At 37.6% G+C, this 19674-nt stretch overlaps 1 protein-coding gene across 6 annotated transcripts in view; it reads right to left on the reverse strand.

Annotated features, from left to right (window-relative positions):
- The window catches only part of LOC139978190 (transducin-like enhancer protein 4), a 66173-nt gene extending 55283 nt beyond the window's left edge, over window positions 1–10890 (reverse strand). For 3 of the 6 annotated variants that reach the window (XM_071988124.1, XM_071988121.1, XM_071988119.1), the window contains exons 1-4: window positions 10448–10888; window positions 7234–7334; window positions 3758–3821; window positions 2526–2570 (exon numbers count right to left, since the gene is read on the reverse strand). In XM_071988124.1, coding sequence (XP_071844225.1) covers window positions 2526–2570; window positions 3758–3821; window positions 7234–7334; window positions 10448–10471 — 234 coding nt within the window. In that variant the 5' untranslated portion in view covers window positions 10472–10888. Of the gene's footprint in view, window positions 1–2525; window positions 2571–3757; window positions 3822–7233; window positions 7335–10447 lie in introns of all 6 variants that reach the window. The other 3 variants (XM_071988122.1, XM_071988120.1, XM_071988123.1) reach the window with 3 other exon arrangements.
- Between the last annotated feature and the right edge of the window lie 8784 nt (window positions 10891–19674).

Below are 19674 nucleotides of genomic sequence, written 5' to 3' on the forward strand. Positions count from 1 at the left end.
TTACTGATTCGGTTTCATTGATTCATTCTGAAATTTTCTTTCCCCAAACACTCTTTTGTCATTCAAAATGGTGATTTTAGAAGGTTTTGAATTTTTTGCACTTTGATCTTAAACCTGTGTTACAAAATTAAGCTTTAGTATTTACTAAGTCTAAAATAATCCTAACAAGATGAAGAGGACCAATAAGTGAACATTGTAGAGTGTACATGAGTATATAAGATTACTTATCAACCCTATTGTGAAATTTGTAAATCCTACCTCACAACATATGTGCAAATTACCTAAACTGATATCTGCGAACAACTGATGTTGTAATTTTGGGGGTATTTCACTTGTACACCAGTTCAAATTCCCTGCTTTTAACATGTACACAGTAAACTTCTGTACTTAGATAATGAAACTGATAATCAGGAATAGACTGCTATGTATAAAGGTATGCCACATTTACACTCCATCTGCATGAATAGATAGATTAGTATCCGAGACGGCGGATCTTTTAATCGTAAAAACAATAACGTTATGTGCCATATGTACCAGTATCTAGGCTATCAGTTCCATCACCACTTCAAAGGGTGGACTGGATGGCGCTATTTAAACATACAGTAATTCCCTAACAACTCCCTGGCCTGGAGAGATCACAATTTAAGGACCGCATTTCACAATCAGTCCCAAGTTTATCGCAGGTCTCTCGACCCTGTTTCGTTTGCCAAACGACAGAATTATTATCTAGATAGCAGGTCATGTTTTATTGTTTGTACAATTTTTCACAATAAGGTTCACCCGATGTTAATTACGAGGAACTTTGAAGTATCGCGTTTACAGAACTACTTCACGTCGTAATCAGCATGTGTAAATGTTAAAAGTATACCACCTCATGTTGATTTAATACTAAAAATTCATGATTATACTTTTCTTTTCACAAAGATCAAATTAAACCTAGCAGTTTATAATTTAAACTATGACTTAATAATATGTCATTCATCTTTTCTAAACCTTGCAACTTTAAGAACTTGTACTCATTCAACTATATCTTCCATGCCATCTCTACAGATAGATGATATAAACTGACCTTTGACCCCTAACGGTAGCACACCCCTGCTCATTATTGACCCAATGCCTAGCCTTTTTAAACCCCTTGACAGACTTGCACAACCATTGACAAGAATAACAATCACAATATTCCCTAATTGATCCCTGTTAAGATCCCCGATCTCTATGCCATTGTGTCCGGGGCTCTTCTCCGTGATGGAGATACTGCTCAGGTGACTCAACTGCCACTTAATACCAACTGACATAGCTTGAAATACAAACCAACTTATAACAGTCGGTAAACTCTCTCTCTCTCCAATTGGAGGAGAGGGAAAAGAGAAGAAAAGAAAAGAAAGGGAGAATGAAAAAAAAATCCAGCAAATTCAATAGCCAGTCAGTTTGATGGTAATCAATATTTTTGTGGATGATTACTGTACTTGAGTCAATACATAGGCTTGGCTGGTGCCCCAAAGGGAACACCGGGGCGACCACAGAGTGGAAATGAATAAATGAATAAGGTTTCGATCCACTCTAGAAGCCTTTTGTGCATCATGCCTCGATGGATGGCCGTGAGTTAAGTACAGATAGATGTGTGGTAACCCCAAGGTGAATTGCTAAGGTCAGGTTATGAAAATGATAATGCTCAAAATAAATCAGATATGTGATCAGCAAATAAATTTAAAAAAATATATATTAACTAATTCTTGTGACAAGGATCAAAATTTGTCTCTCTGATGGCTTTTCCTTCTTGCTTTGCAAATTTCTGAAACTGTAATAAATTATACTAGCTCACTTTTTTACATAGCGTTATATCATGGTAGGTTTCTATCGAAGACATGTTGGCACTCAAGGTAAGTCCTTTAGTCCCCTCAACTAGATTGCTGGAGTACTTTAGAGGGTATAAGTACTCACAGGCCTAGGATTTTGGGTCATTTATTGGCTGAGTGATGATGCCAGTGGTTCTTCATTGTTTGCCAGTAGAAAAGAACAGGCACTTTGGCATCATTTCTACCAGTAGAACATTTCCCATGGTAATCAAGTCGGTTAATAACAACGGTCAGTCAGACATCGTTGTGATTTCCGTACCCGACCAATACGATTACAACACAGCCATTATCTGATGTATTATTAATATTTATTAATTATGTATTTGTACCAATAAAACGTTGAGCTTACTGTACTTACTACAAGAATAAACTTGACAGATACTTTGTATACAGTGACAAAGTTTTTGGATACAAATTGACAGATTGAAGGGTGGGGTGGTAAGATGGGGGAGGGAGGGAGGAAGGGTGGCAAAAAGGCAAGGGAGTGCAATTTTTACTCAGTCATCATCCTACAAAAAAATAGTATGTGTCCCATTATGGCTTCATGAATAACTTTTTAAGATCATCCATTTTTCAACCAATGGTACTAAAGCTCAGGTCTTCCATTCGTTAGGTTACTTTCATAATGCAAATAGCAACATTAATTAAGTAACTAAAAGTTATCATCACCTGTTTATGCATTTCGACGTTGAGTCCGTACGACATTTCATAATACTGGAAGAGAGAAGAAATATAAAACAAATGTTAAATAACAGCAAAAAAAAAGGTCCTTCGACGAGGCGACTGTTAATTACGAAACAAATACAAACAGACACGTACAGATATACACCCTCCTCTCCCCCCCCCCTCCACTCCACAAAAAAAATCAGTTGATTTTGCATATTTATTTAAGTAGTAGGCAATTGTAGAAAAAAAAATAGGTCAGTGGCAAATTTTCGGTAAAGATCAAAAAAATTAAAAACGTTTTAACACGAATCCCTATTTTAGCAGCTGGCTGGAGCTTAACAGAATGTGATGTATTGTTTACTCACTATCGTTCTATGAGCGATGCTTGGGAGCTTGAGACAACAGCATATTATCGGAAGTGACTGACATGTTTACTCATACTCCCAAAATGCATAAACACTCACTTTTTCTCTCTTTTTTTTTCAAACTGAGAAAGGCAAATATTCCACGGAAAACAAGTATTTATCTCATTGTTTGTTTGCGGAACCAAACACAAAGGATAAAAGGAATTGATGAGCCATTTAATGGGCTACAGTTCATAAGGCAAACTTAACTTCTAAATATAGGCATATAAAAAATTTAAAAAAATAAAAAAACATTGTTTTTTTTGGCAACCTCCATTCTCTTGGAAGGGTCGCCCTCCTCCATCAAACCCATCCGATTGATGAAAAAAGAAACTGGGAGAGTGAAATATACTCTCCTAAGTGCATTCTTTGTCTCATCAACTCCATAACAAAGAAGCCCAGATGAGTTGCCCTTATAATCAAGATGACCTAATCACAACACATCTCAGTATGTCCACGTAGCTTAAAATCAGGGTAGGGGAAGGGGTGGGAGAGGGCCCGAGTGGGCTTACTGGAAATCCTCTCAACCCTACTGCTGACCATATAGCAAAGAGATCTAGATGCAAATTTAAGTCCAAAATACAACGGTCGACTATTTACATTTTTGATGTCGCTGATCTATCTATGACTCATGTGTTAAAAGTATTATATTCAGGACTTCATTATCTTCTCTTCTGGTGAATTGCCAACCATATCTCCCCTAAACCCCAACTTCCATCCGTTCCCCCCCCCTCCACCTCCCCTGCCCAACCCCTCTCAAGAATCATATGACTAAACCCCCTTTCAGCGATACTGAGTAATGAAAAGAAGCAGGATACAAGATTAACATACCATCACGTAATGCCTCTGTAATTCTGTCTTTTCTTGAGCGAGTTTATCACACTCCATTTTGAGACTGTAATAAAAGAGAAAGAATATCGAGATTTACAGTTTTAACATCAACAAACTAAAAGAAATAAAAGATGAAGAGAAAAAAACTTAAAAAAGGATACAAAATTCAGGTTGAACTTGGCTGCTATCACCTCCTACTGTCAATAACTAAAACTGAAATGACATTGCAGCAATAATCTAGACGACATCATCACCATGTCAAAGGTCAAAACACCATATTTAGTTGTTAAGACTGCACAGTGAAAATCTAGAGGCAGTTTACACCTGATCGAACCATTTTATCATTCTGCCAATATTTTATTTCTCTGATGTACCAAAATAAACTCATGTGGAAAATTTGATGTCCAGATTCTGAAGAATGATGAGAGAATGATCAAATTCCTACTCTACCTTCCTAACTGTCAAATTAAATTTTTAAACAAAAATGAAATAAAAATAAACTAAAAGACAAATGAAGCAAAGGAATTTTCTCTGTGGAGAAATAAAGGTGTATATTTCTTGTTTAGGTGTTGTGTTATTCACAGGTTAGCACACCTGTTTGCCTCAAAAGTCTAGTCAATTTCTTTTCAAAGTTTATCTTTTTTTGTGCCAATCAAATTTACCCTAGGAGGTGTAGGTGTGGTTGCTAAGCGATGGCATATATTTGAACGTCATGTCCATGGTTTACTTCAAATATAATTAACAAAAGTTCAAACCATGACTCACAATGTGTACCTCTGTGGTCTGACACAACAGTAGACCAAATTAAGCCTATAAAGTCCATACTCCTGTAAACTGCACACAATAGCTTCGTTGCTTGGGCAATTGAAACCAAAAATACTTCAAAACACTCATCAACTCTGATGAGCATTGAACCAAAGCAAACAGATACATGTACAGTAGTATCACCTTAACTTTGTACAGGTCTGCATGTTAGGTCCAGCTTAAACACTGCACAAAAGTTGTTTTTTTTTGGCAAAATCCTGTCTGAAAAGAAGTTCTCTCAAAATTTGGCACTCGGGGGAAGTGCAACACACATCGTTCATCAGATCTGTTTAATATGTAGGCTAGCATCCGATACAGTGAAAACTATGATCAATTGGACCCTGCTTCTGAAACTATTTCACGAAGCCGTCAGTAACGCAAGTGATGGAAGATGAAACCTATCGTGGAATGAGTCTTGAATATTCATAAATGTCTGTCACTGTACACTATGGACTATGGACACATTTTTTTTATTTACAGTAGCATTTGTCCTTACAAATCCCACCCACCATTACTATCACAGATACACATGACATGCACTTATTTAAGGAGTTGATGATCTGGTTTCTTGTGAATCCAGAATCACAGACAACAACGGTCATAGCCAGTCCGACAAGAGCTAGGCCGTTAATTATTACCACAAATGAAAATGAGGTACCGTAAGCAAGAAAATGAAAATTTACCCTCGGCAGTCTTCAACAACCAAGCACCAGTCCAAACAAATGGCTCGGTGAAAATCCCAAAATAGTTTTTTTTTTTTCACCTCCTCACAAACACCTTTTTGATAGCCTCCTTAACAGAGGCAAAGCTCCTTGTGAAAGCATCGGAAGAAGACTCGAATTTGACTCATCCATTACGGTACATAAATCAATAAGTAATCTACGATTAATGTACAGCAAACTTCCTTGTGTCTAAGCATACCACCTGGCTTGGACAAATTTAATTTCAGACGGCCTCTATCAATGAATAAAACTTAATCGCCATGGCAACCAACCATCCACTCTCCCTAGATGGCCAATGAATGGCTGACTAACCTGTCCGCTCATAGCATTTTTCGTAACAGAATAGAGACAATCAGGAGACATGGGAATGCGACCAATCTCACCAAACAAGTAAAGAAATTTAAGACTCCAAGAAAAAAGTCCTCCTCGGATCAGCTGAGATACGTGTATATATATTTATATAAATATATATATGGCAAGAGATACTGCAGTGTGGCAGCTTTCATAACTGCCGATGGCAAAAAGTCACAGCTAGCAATTGAATAGGATGGGAAAAGGTTCTAAAAGATACAAACAATCACTGAATGGGGGAGGGGGGGGGGGGGAGAACGAGAGTTAAAACAGCTCTGGGAAGTAATAAAGAAACATTACTTCTTTTCTCATGTTTGAATAAACACTGTTTGCCATAAAGTATTTAACATATCAAATCATGTTAAATCACTAGACAAAGCCAAATGCTAGTATCCTGGAATAAAATCAGCTAAAGTCTCTGTTTGCTATTAATACTGAAGCAAAGACTGAAAGATAGAGAGAGAGAGAAAGAGGGGGATTTACTTAAATTGAGTATGGTTAATTCCCAATACTATTTCATACTAAATACCATAACAATTCATGTATCCTAAGATTGGCTCTAGAGGCAAGGTTAAATTTAAGATAAAAATGTCCGATCTCCTGCTTGCATGTGATTCATAAAAAGAGGAGAGAGAGAGGAAGCCTGTGTCTGGGTGGTTAAACTTGAATGAAATCATTGCATAAACCCTAAGTAATGTTCAACTGAGGAAAAAGTTATCTCTAGAGGGGTACCTAGCTTAGTTGGAAGAGTATTCTTAGCTGGAAACTGATTGACAACTATAAAGCAAAAGTAGCCTTTTTAACATTTCATCAACTTGTTTTTTCTCTTCTGACAAAAACTAGAGAAATTATAATAGTTCTCTCATCTCAGTTTTGCTTATTTACATGAAGGAGGAGGCAGAGACTGACACCCTACCGTCCCGAACGTCTCTAACTGTATCACATGTCAACCCTCTCTTAAGTGCCCTCCCCCCCCCCTCCCCTATTATAGCTTCAGACCGAGTGACAGTTTCTGCATCTCTGCCTGAGAGCAGTAGCAGCTCAGCCAGCCTGCTGCTACATTCACCATCATGCACTTCACACATGAGAGGGTTTAATACTAAGTTAAAACCTTACAAACGAGACTGGAATCCAAGTAGCAATATCGAACAAGCATCACTTTCTCAATGCACTGGCGATCATGGGCGATAAAGTTGGACGCTATGAACCGTAGAACCTGGTGAACTACTAACTCTTAAAACTACCGACCAGCCTAAAAGTACATCTGCTTAAACCATTGCAGTTTTCCACACAAAAGCCAGCCTCTGCCCTTACATATCATGTATTTATAAATATGATTTGTGTGATGCAAAAAGTTACTTTTAGATCATAAATTGACAAAAGGTCAAAATTTTACCATCATCTTTTATTTCATTCTACAAAAAAAGATGCCAATTATGCATCAGAAAAAGATGTCCTTCCTTAATACCCATCTTTATTTCTGCTTGCTTGACTAGAGATCTGCCATTCGATGATGGGAAGAAAAAAAAGAGGAAAAAAGTTAAAACTTATCATCCCGTATAATTTAAAGTAATGAAATTTTTGAGTAGTTTCTCTCACCTGTGATATTGTGCTTGAAGAAAGCTAAACTCCTCCTTGATACGATCACAGGATTCCGCCACTGTGAACTTATTAAAGTGCTGCCCCGGCTGGTGAGGCGTCTGAAAAACGAGTGATCCGGATATAACAAAAGCCATAAATTTCAGGGTAGGAATGCAAAATTTACTTCTCTGACTCATAGAAAACAAGGCAGATAGATTGTGATGGATATGATAATCCTATATATTACACTGCCGTGACTGAGATTGTTGGGGCTTTGTTTATATTTCTAACCAAGCCTTCCCATCCACATCTAAAGATCGAAACCACTTTCAAAATGCTCAAAATTTTGGAGGAAAATGATACAACAAGTGTACATCTGAGTTTAAATTGTGTGTGCTATCCTTCTGAAATTTAAGAGGAAATACAAACCTTGTTGAGCTATGATAACCGATTCAACAATCAAACGTTTTTTCTGTGTGCATCCGTAAAACTTATCAACCTGGTGACCTTTACAATGACCTATTGTTTTTAACCATTGATCACCATAGTTTCATGACATTGTCTTTAGGCATCAGCTTTTATCCAAACAAATGTGCTTTTCTAATTTAAAAATATGAAATTAAACTCCACCATTTATGTGATCACCATTGATCACCATTGTTTCATGACATTGTCTTTAGGCATCAGCTTTTATCCAAACAAATGTGCTTTTCTAATTTAAAAATATGAAATTAAACTCCACCATTTATGTGATCACCATTGATCACCATTGTTTCATGACATTGTCTTTAGGCATCAGCTTTTATCCAAACAAATGTGCTTTTCTAATTTAAAAATATGAAATTAAGCTCCACCATTTATATGATCACCATTGATCACCATTGTTTCATGACATTGTCTTTAGGCATCAGCTTTTATCCGAACAAATGTGCTTTTCTAATTTAAAAATATGAAATTAAACTCCACTATTTATGATGGTTGCTGTTTTTTCAGTTACGTTTAAGTGTCGAAGGGATACGTCATCTAGAAGATTTAAACCCTAACAAAAAAGGGCAAAAAAGGGATACACAAAAAAAAAATTGAAGGTAGTTTATCACAGAGCTGTATGTTGTGAACATATCTGTAAATATCATCACATGATTCTGGATAACATTTGATGGTTCTCTAGACATTATATTAATATCTAGGGCAAGTATTGGTAATACTCCATCGGAAAGATAAAGAGGTGTGAACTATTTTGGGTCAGCGAAGTTGACCCCTTTCATAGTGCAGCTTGTCAGACATAAAATGCACTGAAATGCTGGAAGGGTCTCACCTGAAAGTAGGTCAGAAGAAACAGATATGCCCTGAATCTAACATTATCCCTTGGGTTATTGATTTCCTTTTGAGTAAATGAACACCATCTAACCAATTCACCCAGTAACACATATGCGGTTACTTCCTGAGGACACCGAACAGGTTAACCAACACCATTTCTAACATAAATTTATGGGAACGTCTCCAAGAACAGAACTTTTGCTTTCAATTTTTTTTCCGTTGGAATCACTAAATGTGACAAAATTAAATGAGTATCATCCATTCGAAACTGAATGAATATATTTGCAGATTATATATATCTATACATGTATATCAACGTATTGACTGCATAGCTTTTACCTGTTAAAGCCTTCCCTACATCCATTCATTTGGTGAAGAATGAAAATCAATAACGCTTTCACAGAACACTTGTAAGCAATCAGATTAAGAAGGGGTCACATGACTATACAGTAGTCATGCATCCATGTTACACAGCATATACATTGGAAACAACGTCAGAACCAACATATTGAAAGGTTGCGACATATAACAAACATAGAAAGGGCAGATTTAGAGCACATTTCAAACTACAAAATTATCAATATTTTGAAGGCTCATTCTTATCACAATTTCTCTGCTCCTTTACATTGAACAGAATAAACTATTAAAGGAATACATTTATCCTGTAACATTTGGCAAACATTCCAATGAGATAAACATATAGAACTCTGTTTTATCTTTGCCAAGTATATAGGCTGGATGTTGGGGGTATGAGACTACTACAAGGGAAAAGATAAGGTTGAGTATTAGTTTTTTAACATTTTGATCCCTACCAAGTTCCAACGATTCTATGTCTAACCTTACGGAGAAGGTGGTGACATTTTGAAAGATAAGTGGGTACCTTTTTCTCTCTTTTCATTGCCTTCTCACTATAACCTGCTGAAAAGCTCACCAGAAGGTCAAATTAAAGTCCTGAATGCCACAATGGAGCCAACACAGCTAACATTACCTCCATGGTGACAAAAGGTGAATGACAAGTCACAGTAATGGAATGGTGTGCTTAAGGCCACACTTTATGCCAAGGTTTGCTACAACCTATCAAGGAAAATAGCTATCATTCTGACTTTTTTAGTTGGATCGTTACTGGGACTAGTTCTTCTGAAATAATATGTGATTAGTAATATTCTTTCTTCTTCTTCAGTTTTTGTTCTTAATATAAAGCAAGTAATTTTGAAATAGCCCTAGGGGCACACCTGAGGTTTCACATAATGCAAACCACGTGATAGTTGCTAATGGTCTAGGACTCTTTACTTAGGTCTATGATTTGGTGTTTCTAGGCTGGGGATCAATGGATTAGGCCTAGATAACTTTAGACATAATTGAGGACACGCCTAAAACTATTTGATGCACAAAGAGGATTCGCTTATACTGCAGGGCAGTTCGAATAAGAATCTCAAAAAGATTTGTTTATACTAGTTAGCTCTGCTTTTCTCTTTATCGGTATGTTGGAAACCTTAAACCTTTTGTTTGTCGATAGCTCACGTAAACTCCTAGAAGCCATTTACGGCTCTGTCAACAACACGGAGTCCCACTTGGTGATACAAGTAATTTTCGATATCAGGCATCGGTTATGAAATACAATCCCACGCTGGGCGCTCGAAATATTTAGAACAGAGCCAAGACTCGACTGAAAATGGCAGTTTTAATGTGTACTTAGAATAACCAAAGGGTTTAGTCAGCGTGTGGTGGTTAAATAACGTCTCAAGACCTTTAGCGGTAAAAGGAAATTGTTAATGGTAATATAACATGAGATAACAATGTTTTAATGCTTCAAAATTCAATTACATGCATCCAGGATGATTTACGGCCAGTCTCTTCGACTCAGCCCTTTCAATAAGATACTGCGTACGTAGCGTTGATACTGAAGATAACTTACCGGGTGCCTACTTTGAGGATACATGCTGGCTTTGTTGAGCTCCACTTTTGCCGCTTTTTAGGTCCGAAATTACCAAGAGAATATTTTTTCCACAGTTGTGACGGCTTTAATCCGCATAGTCCGTCCAGTGACTCCAAGGAATGAATAGTGGGGATAACACCTTTCAGTTTCATACACAAATGAACTGACAACAGTTTGTTACTTCCACGAGGTTCTCGAATTAAGGTTTTAAACAAGCAAAGATTTCCTTTTGTTTGTAAAGAAGATTATGTTGTCCCTTCCGTTAAATTTCCTTGTGGTTTAAAGCAAAAGATCTTACATTGAAAAGAAAAGAAAATATTGTTTTTCAAAAATAGCACATAGCTTTCCCACAACGCCGATATAGTTGAACATAGTAAGTAGGTAACGCATTATACAGTACACATATTGCATGCACTACACTGTACGTACGTGCTTAACGCATTGGGGAATCCGTATAAGGAAAAGGCTAATTAACGTTAGCGTTGCTGAGGACTGTTCGACCAATCAAACGTTCGCTAGGCACGACATTGGTAATTTATGTCAATTTATTCAACCAAAAAACCAATCAAACGATATCTTTTTGTGGTGTACACGCCCATCCGTGGAAGAGCTTTTTGTCTGAGCGTAATTACTGTGGTGAGTTTGATAAATGGGGCAAGCGTCTCGCGGCCACTAATCTTAAGAATGCGGGTACTGTAAGCGATTGTGTTTCAGAAGGAACCTCCTGATAGACAGGCACTGCGACCCTGAATAAACAGTATCCCCGGAGAATTAGCGAAGCCGCGAATCAGGCAAGAGAAAATAATCGGCTTGAACCCTGTGGGGATGCCACTTTCAAGATATGTACGTTTAGAATTGCATTTTTGGGGCGAAATCGAAACACACCTTATTTTCTGTTGCCTGTATCACACAGCTCAGGAAATTGGGGTTCGGGTGAATGAATTATTCGTATGAATATTAAACCCAATGACGTATTCGCCCTTGAGGGTTTACATTACAATTTGAAACGCCCTAAAAGTAGCCTACCAACCTCGGTGGCCTTCCCTGCATGCACAACATGTGAATCCTATTACGTATGAAAAAAAAAATCATGATCAATTTAACTGAAACGGGTGTGACTGTATTAAAGCATTGTAAAAAAAAAAAATAAGCTACTTTACAAATCCCTTTGTGGCTATATTCAAAATGATAATCGTTACTGCCAAGTGATACAAATTAAAAACATATTTATTTCATAAAAATCAATACCCATTTGAATATTATCATGCGATATGTCAACACTGTGATTACGTTTTTGTTTTGTTTTTCGTTTTTTTTTCCCCTTTTCTTTTACTATATCTGTTCTTGTTTGGCGAACATGTTTGGAAGAAAGTCTTCCTTCTGTCTACGGAATAATTTGAAGGCAAAAGCAAATTGCGATGAGTTTTCTACAAACATCAATTAATTGTTGTTTTGTCTTCTTCTTCTTTCTTCGTTGGGCAATAGTTCTATCTGCAGTAAATTGATCGATATGCTACCGTTGTTAAGTGCAGATATGTTAATTAGCTTTGAACGCATATGTTAGGTAAACTATTGCCTCTTGTAGACCTCTCTCACACGGCGGCCATATTCCCACCACAGTTCTTTATACCGTGAGGACAACAACAACACTTTTGAATGTACCATATGCTTCAAAACGTCAATAAAATTTTAGGTGGCGAATTATGGCGTAGGTAGAAACGAATTGTAAATTACCAGATGCACCATATTGTGCGCTGTATGTACAACACAGAGAGTAATAACAAATCTCTGGGTGGAGCGTAAGGTTTCACTTAAACATTGAGTGTGTGTTTGAGCGTAAAAATTATTGAGAGCGATGGGCGGAGTCTCGATAGCGATTGGCTGCTTAGGGACATCTTATTAACGGCACTAAAAATCAAAACACGGCATTTTATGAGTAGGACTTTTGTGGCATTTACTGTTGCGAGTGTAGGCAAACTGTGTACAGTATTTTGTAGTGTTGTCAGGCTTCCTCTATCTAAGTTGCGGTTAGTGTATGAGAACGGAGAAGTTGTTTGAATAGACCTTATCACTTTAGTACTTAGTATGACACATTGTATCAATACTGCAAAATGAAGGTATGGTTAAGGCTACATTACTTCTCTTAATAGTGTACGGTATACTTCTCAAGTCCCATATACTGAACTAATACGCAAATAGTGCGATCGAAACCTGAAGGATGGGGGCGTGGATGGGGGAGGGGATAGCATGCAATGCTTAAATTATAACAAAGATAGTTGTCGAATACAACAATCCAAATTATTATTAGTTAATTGGAAAGTAAATCCTTGTTTGAATAGGGAATAGAATAGGGAACCGGGAATGCATGGGGATTTGGTATGGGGGGGGGGGGGGTAGCCGTAACGCGATTGCGCTTTCTTTCAAGTTTTGTATATATATATATATATATATATATATATATATATTTATGGTAGTTCGCAGTTACTTGTGCCAACCCTGCAAATAATCGCGTTGTGTAACATGCAACCATAAGTGATCAGATGAAAATGTCATTGTTTTGTGTTGCCTGGGGAGTGTGAAGGAGATCCACTCTACATTTGACAACAATTGAACATTTAGCCTATACCTGGGCAGGCTTAGTACGCCGAGCTATAACAGTAAGGTCACCGTAACTATAGTGTGTTAACAAATATATGTAAAACAGGTATAGTAGCTGTACCGCGGGTTGCACACCAGTTTACAAGAAAAAAAAACCGTCCAACGTTTTGTTGGGTTGTTTCTTTTGTTTCTTCAAAACTTGTTTATGATTTTACAGTCGGTATTCTGTCGATGATTTGCTTACATAGCATTGACTAACCTATTTATATAGTTCAATTTGCTTGTTGAGTAGAAAAGAATGGAATTTACATCGATTTTGATTGATGTTTTTTTTTTCGATGATCAAATCTAGACAATATCGTAAATAGAATGGAAATAAAGGATAAATAAAAGGGAATTTATCTTGATAGCCTATATAGTAATTTTCACAGTCCAAAAAGAGGACCAGTAAGAAACTCTATTATGTGGTTTTCTTTTAATAACACCGATACAGCATTAAATTATATACTAAGTCCATGAAATACTCGTTTTCAAGCTAAGTTTGATGCCAACGTCGCATCCGTGGTTCAGCCGAAATATTGACGTTAAATCAATTGTTCTTAAGTTCTAATTGCTTATTGAAAATATATTTCACTTTAACTTCATGTAAACAACACAACACCCTTATAGATCATGACATTCAAAGCCATTTTGTCCTTGACCAATTTTGCAATACTTTGTAAACATAATATTATTTGAGGCCATGAAAGTAGGCTTATATTGAGTTTTCCTTTATTGGCATTTGTGTTCATTTGCGTCACTGCACCTAAAAGACTGGTTTGTGTGTTTATAGACTCGCTACTCCAGCCACTTAAATTGCAAAGCCGCGGATGTCTATAGGATTATCTCCAAACATTCAAAAAGTGTTAGAAAGATACAACTTGAACTGAAATAAATGATTTTGAACAGTCTACAATAAATCAATACTTAATTTTGGTCAACACAACTATCGCCATGTTGATTTGTGTCCCTATATGTACATCAACGATTACCACTCAGTAACATCCCCAACGTCTGATAACTCATTTTCTTCTCGTTCATTTTTTCCCCTTCTCATCTAAACAAAACAACTTTAATCGATCAACCGTATTTTGCTCATCGTATGATGCTACATCCTCTTGAACCAAAGAGACAATCAAAGAACAATAAAAACCGCTCTAATAACGCGATTTCCGTTAACATTGTCAAACAGACGATGTTTATGAAAGTAATGCTAACAACTTGTATTGTTCCGTTTTATATCTTAAACACACAAAGCGCCTATAAACAATGTCTCTCGATTGATGTAAAGACGTGAAGGGCATTCACATAGTAATCGGGTTACGAGCATTGTACGTGGTTTCCTCTAGCAACGATATCCTGTTTGGGTGTATATATATGTGTATATATAGGCTATATGAGCCTGTCATATAATATGTATAGTCCTAAATGTATATAGTGAACGATGTGACTTCAATGTATACAGAGGTATATATATGGTATAGTTCTTACCACAGGCATGGAAACCATGTTCCCTATACAGTATATGCCGTTGAGAGGAAGATTCTTATAATTGTGTTACCTATATACATTAGTTAACAAATGCTCATCTTTGTTTTCTTCATCAAACCAAAGCTGATATAATCATCCTTTATGACTGTGCTTTGCAAGGTCGGACCGGGGAGCTAAATTGTATAACAATTAAGTGACAGACAACTATACAGCTGCTTTAAAGTTTTTCTAGAAAAATTAATAATCGATTTCAATCACTCATGTTGTGAAGAAATAGTTATTTTGAAGGCAAATATTTGTTTGATTTAATCATAATTTAAAAATGGCGGCATAACTGTATTTTTTTAAAAATATATATATATTGGCTCTCTCCCTCCCCCCTCTTTTTTTTGTTGTTGTTGCAGGTTTTACCTTGTTTGTTCACCAGTTGTCCACATTGAAACTTACAACCATCTTCGTCAGTCATATCTTGATAACTTTGATTTTCATCCTTTTCTCGTCCAGCCTAATATTTATAATGTTTCTTCTTTTTGGATTAAAAATATTTACTTCGGATGTTACGACCTAATTCATAGTCGTTCGTTAGGACAATAGTACCCCATGGCGGACGCCGGCTCGTCCCTTGTCCTGCATAACGTGCCCTCGGATCTATAGGTTGCTTTAGGCCGGTCACGAGACTAAGGTTCAGGCTCGGCATATGAATCCCTATAGTTGAACAGGTATTGTTGTTAATCCAATCACCAACCATTTGGTTATCATGCGGCTGCAAGGTATGTCAAATTGGGGGCGTTCTTCCGATTTTGTGTTGTATCACTTCCTTATGTTTACATTATTAGAACATCGAATAGGACGGTAATTGAGGAAACAGCTTCGTTGTAGAGTGATTATTACCTTCCCTTTGTGGAAAGGACATGAAAACACAACATCCCGCATATACATGATAAACGCGACCGTTAAATCAAGGATAATACTAATACTATTGTCAACGGCGATCGTAATAAACCGGCACTTTTTTAGGGGGAAAATGGCCGTCCTTTGTATGTTTTGCCGCGAACCTGTATACCAATTTATTAATATGAGGTCGCCCAGTAGTAGATCCATTATGACTTCCCGGCACCTGGTTGGTTTTTCGAATTACGGGAGGCCATTCTTGCAATATGACCTTGTCCCTTAATGGGTTATTACTTTCTCCATTTTCGTTTTACATTGGGTAAAATCAAAGAGGTGCTAAAAGCGCGTAACGCCTTATAGGCTTATTTTAGTGCTACCATTCATATCGCAACACATACGCACCCACGCTCGCACACGCACACATACACGCACCCACCCACGCACGCACGCACACATCACGCACACACACATACACTTACACACACGAAATACAAAAGGTTATGTTAAGAGTGATATAAAGTATGGTATAGGTCAAGAAAAGTTCGTTCAGTGGAGAAAATCACTCCTTCTGCGTAAAGCTTCCAATGGAACCTGCCAGCAAATTGTTTACACCCCTTTATATCACGTTCACCCACTTCAGTTCCAGGAGTGGATCAAGGGGGTGGGTGTGAGGTGTACATCCACCCCACCACCTTTCAACCTCTCACAAACACACACACAGACACACACACACACAAATCGAAAGTAGTTATTAAGACAACCTTGCGTTTAGAACTAATCGTAGACCTAATTTAAGTATAACTATGCTTGAAGAATGCACCATTTCATGTCTGCAATTTAATTGTTAAGAGGGAGGGCCTCCACACCCTCTATATGGGAGGGGTCAAACCCCGCCTGTATAAAATCATTGCTTTGCCTCTGCATCCCCACCCCCACCCCATTCTCCCCGAAAACCTTTATTTCAAACCAAGAAGCTTACTCCATTTTACTGTTCGGGATCGGACGCGAAAGAAGGGAAGTGTTATTATTGTGCATTCACAGTGTTTATTGACTGGGGCTTAATTCCCAAGACCCGGGAAACCATCGTGAGCATGTCACGCAGTCGTTTTAAGTACCAGCTTTTAATTGGTGAATGCCAGGGCAGGTGAGAAGATGGGGTAGGGGATGAAGAGGGGGTCCTGGATCAATAATAAGTGTTACATGTGTCATCTGGATGAGGAGTACCAGGACGGTGTCGAGCATGGTGGTTGCCCTCACGTCTCAATATGAGTCTGTTAATTTAAGAAGTCTGTATGGTTGTAGGTTCGAAAACGCAGATACGCTAAACGTCACTGATTTAGTGGCTGATTATGGATCACATATTCCAAAATACATGAACGTTGCTGTTAAAAGTTGCAAGCAAAACACTAGCGACAGGTCGCACACTCATGTAAGAATGGTGGCCACCAACCTCGTGGGTACAATAATCGCATTTAGTAATTGACAGATATTCCACTTTTTGAAACATTGTAAAGTGGAAACATTTATTTCGGCTGCAGGAGGCGATGCTCTATATACCATTACTGTAACGTACATGTGTCACGAACATAGTATTAATATACATACTGGGGATCATAAATTATAAATTAATTTCGGAAGTCGCGAATTTTACTACACTTTTAGAGAATATGTATACATGTTATTGATGTCTCTTCTGACTAACTCTCATTACACATAAGTACCTAAGCTTCATGTAACACTAGCTGTTTATAGACTAGAAATCCATTAATGACCTTTTATTGTGAGTGTAAACACTCAATCTTTGAGGGCTAATATCTCTTCATCACTATACGCCCTCCAATAAAAGTGAAATTAACTCTACAGAGAGTGTAATATGTAAACTGTTATTTAACACGCTTTCGACGAAAAGTAAGAGTGTATAGTTGAGGTGAGCATCAATCATGTTTTCAGCCACAATTTAATAACTTACACCAGGATTCCAATTTTCTAGACTGGGATAGTATGTTGATGAAGGTGATGGCGTACACATGATTGTAAGGTTGGGCGGTTCGGGGACCTGAACTTTCATGGAAGTGCTTGCTAGACAAGAACCAAGGGTTTTATAAAGAATGGGTTGCTGCTGTCCGGGTTATTGAATCCGACTCCCATGTATGGAGGGGTGGGGTTGGTCTGGGCCTTCCCCACAAAAACTTAAAAATTAATACGTCAAGTCGCGCATTCTGAGGCATATTTTGACTTCAAAAGTAGGTCTATAACAGTAGCTCTTAACACAAGGTTATGCTTATAAATTATAATTAAATTCAAACTCTCCACGAATTGATTTAAGTAGGGACCTGAATTTTTATGGTATAGGATCAGAGGAGAATCACAGATTCATAAAGGAGGGGTGTTGCCATTGGACAATGACTACCATCTAGGCGGGGGGGGGGGGGGGGTCTGGCTAAATGTAGCTCTAAATGCAGTGTTGTAACAATAAATACTTTGTACGAGATTGAAAAAGGGGAGAGGGGTGGAGGGGAGGGGAGGAGGAGGGGGAAGCGAAGTGTATACCCGTAGTAGTGGTATAATTCTTCCCCGGCTGAATGCAAATATTTACCGACTGAACCATATTCTCCCGACTGGCGATGGTAAGCGAGGGGGGGCGACTATTACCAACGCCCTCCCTCCTCTCTTTGCTCTCACCGCACTGGGAGAAGGATAAGAAATGCTACGAAAGATGCTTCGAAAGATGTAAAGATTTCCTTCAGATTTCCTTCAAAAACAATTGATGTATACATATAATGCTATACATCTGCACGCCTAGTTAAAAGCCTCTCGTGAAAGAAATGGATTGCAAGGCTCCACGACGACCACTGTAGGAGACAGATGAAAAATGATTTAGTCATAAACAGAGGTTTGCTGAATCTGGTCCAGTTCAGGATGTCTGTGTGAATGGTCAATTTTACCATTCAACGAAGTTGTTGACTGGACAATTCGTTGTATCAGTCAATAAGTTGACCATATTGTTAAACAGAGAATGGACGGGGCATGGCTTGCAGAAAACCAATTCAACTGTTTTCTTAAAGACAAAAATCCTTAGGTCAACACCCCTCACCAAACACCCCCTCCCATATAAATTACCCATCTCCCATCCCTGCTAAGATTTTTTTTATATAGAAACCTCCAGAAGTACATTCCTGCTTTAACAAAGGATAAACAAAACGGACATTGAATGGTCTGCTGCTTTGGAAACTGCAGAAGGAAAAAAAAGGTGTAAATTTGTTGGCGGTGGCTGACCAATTCTCTTTGTCTTTTTGGCGTTTTTTTGTGTGTGCTGTGTGTGTCGGCAATATTACTGATTGCCTCTTATATCCTGTGTAGGAAAGGTAAGTGAGACATGAGATCAAATTAACATCTCCTGCAAACATCACGATTATATTAAATTAAATATCGAGTGTTGATAACTTAATTACCGCACGGCTTGTTATTCACCTGGCACTCACTCTCTTAGCGTTAAAATATCTATCTTGAAAAGCTATTACCGAAACTGTTCACGGAAGACGGAATCAAGAGCTGGTTCAACTTAGACTCGAAAGGGAAACACGGTCGGTTAAACAGAAATTTGGCTAATCAATCCCCTTCCTCAATAGATGTCATCAAGATGGCTGATTAATCGATAAACTTCTTTTTTTGGCCAAGATCACTTCTCAAACGATTACTTCCTTGTACTTCTATCACCTCTGAAATAGGCGGGGTATGTGTTGATGACGTCATCAAGCCGCATGGTGTAAACAGATTTGTAGGGCGCTGATCTTAATTACTAATGACACATACACGTCCGGATTAAGCAACGTTATATGTGACTCTTCTATATCAACATTCGACCTACTGTAACCTAAAGCAGTTTATAGACTGTGGGTCTGCACATTTGCACTTCTTGACACGGTATATGTACTTAAAAGATACTATATTATCGTTTAGATGATTGTTAGAAATTTCAGCATAAACTTCAACATGCAAAAAAAAAAAAAAATAAATATAAATAAATAAAAAGAAATAAAGGGAAAATGCAACGGTATACAATATGCACGTATATGCAGAGTTCAAAGAAGAATCAGATCGTATGAAGAAATTGTTAAATACCTTCACTGACTTCACTTAATATCATTATTTTAGTTGTAGTGTAATCTTTAATTTATAAGAAATGT

The sequence above is a fragment of the Apostichopus japonicus genome, chromosome 13 (assembly GCF_037975245.1).
Source record: "Apostichopus japonicus isolate 1M-3 chromosome 13, ASM3797524v1, whole genome shotgun sequence".
Classification (NCBI taxonomy): Eukaryota; Metazoa; Echinodermata; class Holothuroidea; order Aspidochirotida; family Stichopodidae; genus Apostichopus; species Apostichopus japonicus.